The sequence below is a fragment of the Babylonia areolata genome, chromosome 11, assembly GCF_041734735.1.
Source record: "Babylonia areolata isolate BAREFJ2019XMU chromosome 11, ASM4173473v1, whole genome shotgun sequence".
Classification (NCBI taxonomy): Eukaryota; Metazoa; Mollusca; class Gastropoda; order Neogastropoda; family Buccinidae; genus Babylonia; species Babylonia areolata.
Genome location: NC_134886.1, coordinates 37,518,975 through 37,530,929, shown reverse-complemented (window position 1 = coordinate 37,530,929; position 11,955 = coordinate 37,518,975). Strand labels below are relative to the sequence as shown.

The following is an 11,955-nucleotide window of genomic DNA, read 5'->3' as shown; positions in this document are numbered from 1 at the left end:
ACCTCTGATATTTTGTCGTACACTAACCCTCAGACCTTCAGGACGTAATCCTTACATGCAGGTCTGACTACAGTCATACTGAACACAGCAGCGGGGCAGGATCTCGTCTGGTGTGTGGCCTCCTGGCGAGCTAACACCGGTAGTTCCATGTGGATTGTCCACTGTGGGAATGCGTACAGACGAATCCAAGTGCGGCTGTGTATGAGAGGACTCGGAATAAGCGTCATGAGAGTAATGCCCACTGAATCGCTGAAGACGATGAGGCAGGAAAAAACAAGCAAAAAGTACCAGTACCAGTATCAGTTTCAGTAGCTCAAGGAGGCGTCACTGCGTTCGGTCAAATCCATATACGCTACACCACATCTGCCAAGCAGATGCCTGACCAGCAGCGTAACCCAACGCGCTTAGTCAGGCCTTGAGAAAAATAAAATAAAATACAGTGGAACTCGGATATATGCAAGTGCTCGGGACCGGCAAAATCGCTTGCATATATCCGAGTTGCATATATACGAAAACTCGCTCATATGCAAATCTGAGCGTCAGACTTGCATATATCCGAAACTCGCTTATAAGCAAATAAATTTGCATATATCCAAGTTTTTTTTTTATTTAATTTTTTTTTTCATTTTTAACTCTTCAACTAAACTGCATGTTGCCATAAAAACTTTGTGCTTTATTTTGTAGGGTAAACGACAGTGTTGTTTGTCAGCATACATGATGTTAAATAAATAAATAAATAAATAAATAAATAAAGCCTTGCACTCGTTGGATCTATTGTGATGCGTTTATGTTCCAGTTGGCAAAAGTTTGTGTCAGTGTATCCATTCAAGCATCCCCTCACACACACACACACACACACGTGCACGCGCGCGAGCACGCACGCACACAAGCACCAACGAGAAAATGAACAGAAATATTGCTTTTATATAAACTGAAAATTATTTGTTGGATACTGACTGTACCACACGGCAACACAACACAAAACTATTAATCTTCCAATAATACTGTTACATCATGGCACCAACCTGGAAGCACAACGTATTATGAAAACAGGACAAAAATTAAAACAAGGGGGTGGAGGTGTGTGGGGAGAAAATGAGTTTCTGGAATCAGCACTATTTAAATGAACAGAAACGATTTTTGATGAATTGCATTGCCACAGAAGCATAATTTTTACTGAATTTAGCAACCCAAGACTTGTTTGAATAGATTTCACTCATCCACATGTTCAATTGGAAAATAAAAATTCCCGCAAATAACAGTAATAATAATAATAAAAACCAAAAACAAAAACAGAACAAAAGTAAAGAAAACAAAACAACAACAACAAATAACAACAATAACAACAACAAACTTAGGATGAACTTAACTGGACAGCCAAAAGGACAAACTGTGGCCAAAAGGACAAACAAACAAACAAACAAACAAGGGGAACGTTACTTAGCTGGCATCATCAAGAAAACTTTTTTTTTTCTCTCTCATTTCTTCAATCATGCACTTTTTTTTTTTTTTTTTTACCGGCGAATCATTCTTACGCAGACTTAAAGACAATGACGAAAAAAAAGGTGATCAGAAGCGCATCAAAGAATGCTACACGGCATCCTGTGGCACACACACAACAAAATGGCTCATCTTCCATTCTTTCGGAGTTTGTTGTGTGCCGCCGAGGAATGTCCACATGATGGCTGTTGGAGCGGTGGGGATGTCTTCCACGGGCACATCTGTCGACAGTCTAGGCACAACCATGCGATGGAGATGTTCTCGCACTGTAGCCCCTCCATCCAATGGGTAAATGGACTGAATTTTCCGCTGCATGATACTTGCAACGGCGTGGATTTTCCATATGCCCGTATACCACGCTGGTTTGGAAATTTCTTCAATCTCCTTGCACAGCATTCCGCGTAGTTCCGTTTTGGACACATGCTTGCCTCTGAAGTGATTGTCACTGTACATAGCATAGATTGTTGGCAAGTAGTCCTCGCATTCATGGCCTGACTTGAGAAATTCATCGTCCAGGTATGTATCCAGGTTCAGTGCTATCATTGACGCACAGCGAGGGAGGCAATTTCCATCCCCATAGATTTTCAGAGGCGTCAGTGGTTGTGAATCTTTCGGGAACCAAGTTAAGGCGTCTTCATCCACCTGACTTGCTTCAAAGAAATGTGCATCACCTGTTATTTTATACTTTGACACGACATCACTGTACAAGGCAGATGTGCAAAGTATTTTATCAAAACTTGCACCATTGAGTTCATGTTGGATCTGTCGGAACAGTTCAGATCTTTCGACATCACATGGATTCTCATTTTCAGAACTTGTTCCTTCAGAGCGTTCTGTGCTTCCTGTGTACAAGCTATGATCCTGACAATACCCTTCAGTGTCGTCTTCGATATTTTCTTGAAGGTTGTCGGATAGAAGTGTGTCATCCTGACGATACTCTTCAGTATCTTCTTCGATGTTTTCTTCAAGGTCGTCTGACAGAAGGGTGTTTTCTTCAGCTGAACTGCTTGATCATCTTCATCAGTGTGTCCTTCAGAACTGTAACTGTGTACGCTGTCTCCCTCCATGTCCATCTGGGGACTTTTCTGTTCACTGTCTGGATTGTGTCGCTCATCAGGTTTCACATCATCACATCCCATGTAGGTTTTCCGACGTTCTTTTTCAAAAAAGGATGTGATCGTGGATTGTTTCTTTTGGCATTCCATGTGCTTTTCAAGTTCACCAGCAAACACACGAAAAGACTCTGCAACACAAAATGACGTCAATGTCGTATATCGTGCTGTGCAGAATAAAGATTTCATTGTTTGCATTTAAGCGAGTTAAATGGGCGGGTGGGACCGTAAAAGTACTTGCATATAAGCGAATTTGCATATATGCGAGTTGCTTTTAACCGTTTTTACAAGTGAAACAAAGAAGGCTCTCGGCCGGGACCCCCAAAATCGCTTGCATATAGCCGAGTTTTCTTTTAAGCGAGTTGCATATATCCGAGTTATACTGTAAAATGAAATAAAGTAAATGACAACAACAACAAAAATAAATAAATAAATAGATAGATAAAAATAATAGATAAATACATAAAAATACTGCTACTAATAATAATAATATTTATAAGGCGCAAAATCTTGATGAAGTCGACTATAAGCGCACAAAAAACAAACAAACAAACAAACAAAAAACCACCCTTCCCTTGAACATTCAGGAACTGTAAGGTTCTCACCCTTGAAGAAACATCCGCTCTTCTAATTGCCTTCATTCCAATGGAGATCAAGTAATACTGACACCCCCCTCTTTCCCTACACTGATAAATCCTCCTGGGCTCCTCAAAACTTTTCTTTTCCTTTTTAGATAGGAAGCTTGCAGTGAGTCGTGTGGACCCGTTCACATGGCAAGGGGTTGCATAGGGCTGGGGTCATAGGTCCGCTTGGAAACCCCAAGCAATGGTATGGCAGGAGTTCTTCTGAAAAAGCAGCGGTACTTCTTCGGCAGTTTGTTTGAGGCGCTCTCTGTCTCTGTCTCACTCTCTCTTTCTCACTGTCTAAACACACACACACACACACACACACACACACAGAGAGAGAGATATGTATACATACATCATATATATATGTATATGCATGTGTGTGTGTGTGTGTACATATATAGTTATTCATCTATATATATAATATGTATTCGTACATATTTATCTATATACCTGTATCTATGTATCTCTCTGTGTCTGTGTCTGTCTCTCTATGTCTCTGCCTCTGTGTGTGTGTGTGTGTCGCTCTCTCTCGATCGCTCGCTTGCTCTCTGTGTGCATATTCTTCGTACCACCAAGTATGTCAGTAATGATGGTCAATATACTGACGCTAGAAATTCTAGAAGAAGAAGAAGAAGAAGAAGAAGACAGTACTGGAGGAGATCTTCAACACAATGGTTCAGCAGCGGGACACTCACTGATTAGCCATCAGCACGGTGGGCAGGCTTTTCCTTCCTCACATTCACACATATCTAGAAACTACTGGGAACATTGAAGATAAAGCGACAGATTTGTAGGATTCACACATACATATGTATACACAACACACACACACACACACACACACACACACACACACACACACACACACACACTTAAACAACGGCGTGACCCACGTGGCTCATTGCTGGAGTGTATGTATTTTAACTCTCTCCATACGAACGGCGAAAGAGACGACGTTAACAGCGTTTCACCCCAATTACCACCATCAAAATATTGCAAGCGGAAGGCTCTTATACTGAAGAGGTGAATGTTGACAAAGAATACCACAATTCTGACGACGGAAGCTAAAGGTTGGGTCATTGAGACACCCACTGGACATCCGAGGGGTCTGTGTAGAGGAGAAGAGAGGACTGGCCGTACTGAGTGAGTTACGCTGTGCCGTTGAGTCATCAGTAAATTGATGTGAGAGAACCCAGTGGCTGGAAATTGAACACAGTCACATCATACAGACCTGCACAACACATCAGGATCGTCGTGTTTTTTGTTTATCCTTGCTTCTTTATGTTAACAGAGAAGATGGAATGCGTTTTGATTTCTGCCCTCACTCTTTTCCTCTTGTTTGTTATTCACTATGTTGTACTGCACATTGTTACTTCTCGTCATGACTGGTTTGTCAGTGTCAGCTTTGGACTGCCTTTCTCTGAGAGAGCGCGTCGCGATATTGCGTTTGTTTCGCTACCAAAGCGGAGATTTTTTTTGAAAATGGTTTATCCAGTGAGGGAGGTGTTTTTTTGTTGTTTTGTTTTTTTTGTTGTTGTTGTTTTTTTTTGTTTTGTTTTTTTGCTGCTCCATCATCTGCACCGTTTCAGTGGCATAACTCCCACGCCGCTCATTTAGATTCCCTCCATACACAGCCACACCCGGGTTCGTCCGTCGCAGTTCCAGCGTCGGCAGTCCACAGGGAACCATCGATGTTAGGTCGCCAGGAGGCCACACACCAGAGGAGACCCTGCACTGCTGCTGAGTCACTTCGGTGGAGTTCAGTGGTGCCTGTTCTGTTTTAACGTACTTAGAACACCACCTACTAAGCCCCCTACTAACAACAATAATGGCATAGTCGCGGAGCCAGACTGAGTGAGCGTCCCTCCCAGAGTGGAGACAGCCACCACGTCCGTGAGGGAGGAATTTTGTTTAATGTCCCGTCACACATATCGGTGATTAAAGACATTTTGTTACAGTATTTATAAATACATTTGAGTATTATCGGTTAGAAGGGGTGGGAGATGTGGATGAATGGAGGGTTGGGGAAAACTGGGCAAATGAGGGTGAAATGAGGGTGAAATTTGAAAAAAAGATTTCTAAATACAATTACAGGAAATTGCTTAAAGGACTTCGTAAAAGAGGTCGTTAAACTGACAAGCGAAACAACTGATAATGAGTGCAAAAAAGTCAAAAACATCAACGTTCTCAGTCACTTGTGAGGGCACACTTTCGTGTACAAAAGGCTTCATCAAGCTACAGTGAAAAATTATATGCTTAATTGTCAGGTTACTAAAGCATATGCACTTGACAGAACAATACTTGGTCCGTAATGAATTTGATTATAGTCTGAGAGCTAAACTCAGAACTGGTCTGCGAATCGGACCAAAGTCTGAGAGAGTCAACTGACGAGGTTTTAGACTTGAATTCAAGCACCTATAAAAGTCTCCTTATTTCCTTGTATGACAATGGGCGTTATACGTTTATACTATCTGTGTGATTCTTTGCTCCCCTTTTTGCTGCCCTGTCTGCTTGGTTGTTATAAAAGAATCCGGTATGGGATGGTATCCAGTGATAATTGTCTTGTTTTGTGAATTATTTTACGTGCGCTGCTAAGTATCTACTGGACACAAGTTTGTGATTGTCGTCTCATTCGAAAGACTGGCACACCCACATCCCCATTCAAGATGGTGATCATCGTAAATCATTGCCGACATGTACCTTTTGTTTACCCGTGTGCTAGCTGAATAGGAAGCGTAAGCAGCACTGACTTGAAGTTATGTTCCTTGTGAATGGAGAGAGTTACCGCTCTTTACAATTTATTAATCATTGCAGACATGTTTTTTTTTTCGTGTGTGTGTTGTTTATGTTGTTGTTTACGTGGTAAGTTGTTGGGTTGTAATGTTGTAATGTTGTAATGCCAGTCTTAGTCTCCGCTTCTGTCATGTTTCTTCACGAGGATGCACTGTTGTCTGTTTCAGAGCGGGTCTCCTTGTCATCAATTTGGGTGTATCCTTGAAGTTCCGAAATACGTTTGTTAAACATGACCCCTCTCACTCTCTCCCTCCGTGTCTGCCCCCCCCCCCCCCCCACACACCCCCCTTCTCTCTCTCTCTGCCGTTGTCACACTGTCTGTATCTCTCTCTGATTCTATCTTTCTGCCTCTCTCTGTCTGTCTGTATTTTGTCTGTCTGTCTGTCTATCAGTCATTGTCCATGTCTCATTCTGCCTCTGTCCCCCTGTCTCTCTCTCTCTCACCCAGTCCAGCAAAATTGGGTGGCTGGAAATGTGACTTATTGGAAGAAAAAGAACAATTTGTATATCCTAAAAAAAAATTCATTTTATTTTTGTACTCGTCCAGACAACATCCTGTCTAACAGTTGGAAAGTTCACATTACCGTTCTTTATCAAACGTAGATAACGTATCCGACCTCAAAATTCGGAATATATATATATATATTTGTAGTTTGATCTTACGACTGTTTACACTTCGTTACATAATCCTATAAACCCATGACCACTAATTCAGTGTTTTTGTTCTGTTTTTTTTCTTCTTTTTTCAGGAGAGTGTAGACTGTCAATGTCTGTAATCATGTAAGATGTTATATTCCCCAGCATTCATTCTCTGGTTTACAACCAGGAAAACACATCGTTTTGCATTGAAACAAATGCCATAACCTTTCAGCTATGGATGCCGAGAACGATTATTTGCTAACCTTCTCTTTTTTCTTCTTCTTTTTTAACCAGTTTATCTCGTAAGGCCTTATCACTCTTTTTAACCCTCAGAATGGGAATCTCTCTGCCCTTTCACTTTTCAGTTTAGATGCAGTTTTTCAAAATGATTTTTTTTTTTTTAACTTGTGAATATTTTGCTTGCTAATTGTTGGCTAATCAACCATCCCTGCCCCCACCCCCACCCCCGCACATACACACACACCCACACACACACACACACCTCCCCAGCTTTCAAAGTCTGACTGTGTCAACTCTTTCCTTAGCTGAGATGTTCACAGTTTCCTGAAAAGCCTGGTTGACAACAGCAGTCAGAATCACCTTTTTCTCCTTTGCGTTTTTTTGACTCACTTGTGTAAACAAAGTGAGTCTATGTTTTAACCCGGTGTTCGGTTGTGTGTGTGTGTGTGTGTGTGTGTGTGTCCGTGGTAAACTTTAACATTGACATTTTCTCTGCAAATACTTTGTCAGTTGACACCAAATTAGGCATAAAAATAGGAAACATTCCGTTCTTTCCAGTCATCTTGTTTAAAATAATATTGCACCCACGGGATGGGCACAAAAAAGAAAAGAAGAAAAAGAAGCCTAATTATATGCAAACTGCATTTACTGTTATATTTTTAATATTTTTTTGTATTCTCTAAACTTGGCACTTTGATCTGATATTCTGACCCAACAACAAGAGCAGTCATTTTTATCATTTTTTGTTCAAACAGGAACTTCTTTTGCTAAGCATGGAAGTTTTATTTATTTTGCAAACGTTTTGGTGCAGATAGTAAAAAAGAGGAAATTACTCTGTAATTAATGCTAGGGGACTTAATTTGCTTTAAACTGATCTTTCTCATCTTAAACATTACATTTTGAAATTATACTCAATACATAGAAAGCTTGGATTTTTTTTAAGTGTATCACAAGTGAGTCTTGAAAGCCTGGCCTCTCTTGTTTGTTGTTGTTGTTGTTGTTGTTTTTACATTAATAATCGTTACTGCCTGAGGACACCCAGAATTTCACAGAGACGGAATCACATTCTTATCAACCCTGTCATAAACTTATAGCTTCTGTTGTTTTTTGTTGTTGTTTCGTTTTGCTGTCAGCACCTTTGCCTCAATGCAGAATTCGTAAGATACGGACTTAGAAAGAATATATATATATATATATATATATATATATATATATATATATATATAAACAGATCTACGTCTTGACTTTATAATGAGCAAATCTTGAAAAAAAGGGGGATGGGGAGCAGTCGACTCCGGATTTTGTGTTGAGAAGAAACAACAATTCATCAAAGTATTCGATTGCTTTTTGTTTTTATTTTTTGTTTTGTTTTTTAACTTGGAAATAATCTGTACAGAACACTCGCGTTTCACATTTTAGCGGATGACAAGGGACATTGTGCAGCAAGCTGCCAGGTTTTTTTTTGTTTTTTTTTTCAGCAGCAGAGGGCGTACAAAGTGTGTCACTGTCTCTTCGATTCGTATGTTTTTTGTTGTTGTTTTTATTTGTGTTTTTAATTTTTTCTTTTGTTGTGTGTGTATTTGTATTTCTCTTTTTTTTATCACAACAGATTTCTCTGTGTGAAATTCGGGCTGCTCTCCCCAGGGAGAGCTCGTCGCTACACTACAGCGCCACCCACTTTTTTGTATTTTTTCCCTGCGTGCAGTTTTATTTGTTTTTCCTATCGAAGTGGATTTTTCTTCATAATTTTGCCAGGAACAACCCTTTTGTTGCCGTGGGTTCTTTTACGCGCGCGAAGTGCGCCTACTGTGTGGCGAATCTGATTTGTCATGGTGTGTTGGCCCGTCTGTCAAGTTATGTGTGAAGTGTAATCATGACAGTAAGAGTAGTAATCATAATAAAAATGATGATGATAATAATAATAATGATAATGAGAACAGTAAGAAGAAGAAGAAGAGCAAGAACAACAGCATCACAACCACCACCAACAACAACAGCAACAATACGACGACGACTACTACTGATGATAATAATAATGATAATGATAATCATGTTAATGATATTAATAATGGATATTTATATAGCACACTATCCAGAAATCTGCTCCAGGTGGTTTACATTATTCTGAATTCGTTGAAATCTGTCTAACAGATATTTGGGAAGGCCGGCCAAAAGAGAATTGCAGTAATCCAATCTTGAGAGAACAAAAGCGCATACAAGTGTCTTGGTTGCATCGGTTGAGAGATAGTGGCGGATAGAACTGATTCTACGCAGTTCCAAAAAGGCAACTTTACAGATATTCGAAATGTGCTGTTGGAAGGAAAGAGGCTGGTCTTGGATTACACCAAGACTGCGAACAGAAGGAGAAAGTGAAACAGGTGTGCTATTGATCAGAACAGAGTCAGGAAAGGAAGGATGTTGACGAAACTTCTTTGGACAGGCTAACATAAATTCAGTCTTAACGTCATTAAGTGGTAGCTTTTTGAGAGTCATCCAGTCCTTTAGGTCAGCAAAGCACTTCTGTGTTTGAGTCACCAGTGCATCAAATTCAGCTATGGAAGCCGACTGATAAAGTTGAGTGCAAAGCTCCTGTGCGACATCGCATGGTAACTAATGACATCCGACACAGGAGCCGCATAGAGCACGAAAAGAACAGGACCTAGGACAGATCCCTGTGGGAACCATATCTTAAGGGCAGATACACCAGAGTATCTGCCATGTACACACACTTTCTGTGTACGACCTCACAGGTAAGACGTGATCCAAGCTAGTGCAGTGTCACGAATACCAAAGGAAGATTTAAGTCTGTTCAAGAGATAGAGTGGTTGATAGTGTTAAAAAGCTAAGACTACTACTACTACTATTATTACTGCTACTACTATCGATGATAATGATGATGATGATGATGATGATGATGATGATGACCACTAACAACTAACATGGGACAGGGTGATGGTCACAAACATTTACAATATAGCGCACAATAGGACTTACAAACAAGATAAACAGAATTTTAAAATGATGAAGCGCGCATACACACATACAAACACATACACCGACAAACACCCCCCACCCCACCCCCCACCCCACCCCCACACACACACAAACAAACACGCGCGCGACACGACACGATACGACACACCACACGAAAGCAGATTGGTACAGAGATGTGTGCTGAGGCCAGCATGAACCTTATGTCCTCAACTCATCCTCAGATGTTGCTTCAACTATGGCGAACCACTCCCCTGGCGGACGACAAAGCTGACCCAGCCAATGGCGAGGCAGATGAGTCCTTGTTAAGGTGAGTAACCGCTCATCCGATTGGCTAAGAGATGAACCTTTCTGCTGCTGATTTGTTCATGTTCGGCTTTTCGAAGTGACAGTTACAGAACAGTGGAACTGACTGAAAAATATGATGTGCATCCAGTGGTGTCACAGAGGCTGGCATTCAAAACAGATTAGTAGCAGTTGTAGTGGTGGTGGTTATTTTATTATTGTTATTGTTATTAGGAGTAGTGGCAGTATCATCATCATCATCATCATCATCATTATTATTATTATTATTATTACTATCATCATCATTATTTTCATTATCATTATAAGTGCATTCAGTGGTGTCGCAGACGCTGGCATTCAAAACAGATTAGTAGTAGTTGTAGTAGTGGTGGTTATTTTATTATTGTTATTGGGAGTAGTGGCAGTAGTATCAATATTATCATCATTAGTGTGGAGTGATGGCCTAGAGATAACTCGTCCGCCTAGGAAGCGAGAGAATCTGAGCGCGCTGGTTCGAATCACGGCTCAGCCGCCGATATTTTCTCTCCTTCCACTAGACCTTGAGTGGTGGTCTGGACGCTAGTCATTTGGATGAGACGATAAACCGAGGTCCCGTGTGCGGCATGCACTTAGCGCACGTAAAAGAACCCACAGCAACAAAAGGGTTGTTCCTGGCAAAATTCTGTAGAAAAATCCACTTCGTTAGGAAAAACAAAGAAAACTGCACGCAGGAAAAAATACAAAGACAAGAGAGGCAAGGCCTTCAAGACTGACTTGTGATACACTTTTTAAAAAATCTAATCGTTAAAATGTGTTCTGTATTTGTTATCATAAAGCTTCGGGTTAAAAAGAAAAGAAAAAAGAAAATAAAAAGTCCTAACGGCAGATTCTAACCCCGCGTGTTCGGATATCCATTACACTATCGTGGCTCCTTAACTGACGTTCAAAAATGTAATATTTAAACATGCTTTTTTTAAAGGGCGATAAATCGATTGCAGTATTTGCAGTGAGAACGCTGTTCAAATCATATTATTCTGGTGTATCTTGGGCATTAAAAAAATCTTTAAGGACAGTTAAAAATTCTTTTTAAGTCCGTGGTAAAGGAGACGTGGCTATCGCCGCAATCACACTGCAACATTTAGCCGTTTTCTCTGGATCTAGATAGATGTACAAGTTTAGTTAAAACCCGGTTGACACGGTCGATTCAATTTCTCTTTTATGTTCATTCTAGTTTTACAGTTTTAAAGTTGATATGAAAATTGAGTATTTTGTTAAACTAATAACATGCAGAGCCAAGTACAAGTACTTCTAAACGTCGTATGAAGTGAAAAGGACTTCATTTTGAGAAAAGTCAAGACTGGAAATGTTTACGTTTCATCAATTCAAGGGTATTAACTCTCATGGTTTATTAATTTTAACTGTGAATTCCGACTGATTCTATGGATATCTTTATGGCAGTTTGGGGTATAATCCAGTAAGTGATGAGGCATTCACAAATCTTTCTCTGAATAAATATTTAACAGTCTCCTTCTCCAACTTTCCATCACATGTTATCCTGTATTGTCGATTGAATATAGGATTGAACGGGCAGGTCAACAACTTGAAACAAAATGGCGTCGTTCGCGTTCGCGAAGAATATGAGCACGCGCTTTGAATATGTATAAATATGTGTACGCAATTGATTTTTGCCCATGACCTTCAGGGCTCAGTCAATAGATCTATAAAGCCCACTCGTCGTATTGATTTTAGTATTTTCCGAAAAAGAC

At 40.3% G+C, this 11,955-nt stretch overlaps 1 protein-coding gene across 1 annotated transcript in view; it reads left to right on the top strand.

The window, feature by feature from the left end:
• Nucleotides 1–11,955, top strand: part of LOC143287239 (uncharacterized) — a 95,482-nt gene that overhangs the window by 43,690 nt on the left and 39,837 nt on the right. Inside the window, exons 7-8 of the mRNA XM_076595184.1 lie at nucleotides 6,202–6,229; nucleotides 10,129–10,214. Of these exons, the coding sequence (XP_076451299.1) occupies nucleotides 6,202–6,229; nucleotides 10,129–10,214 (114 nt within the window). The remainder of the gene's footprint in view (nucleotides 1–6,201; nucleotides 6,230–10,128; nucleotides 10,215–11,955) is intronic.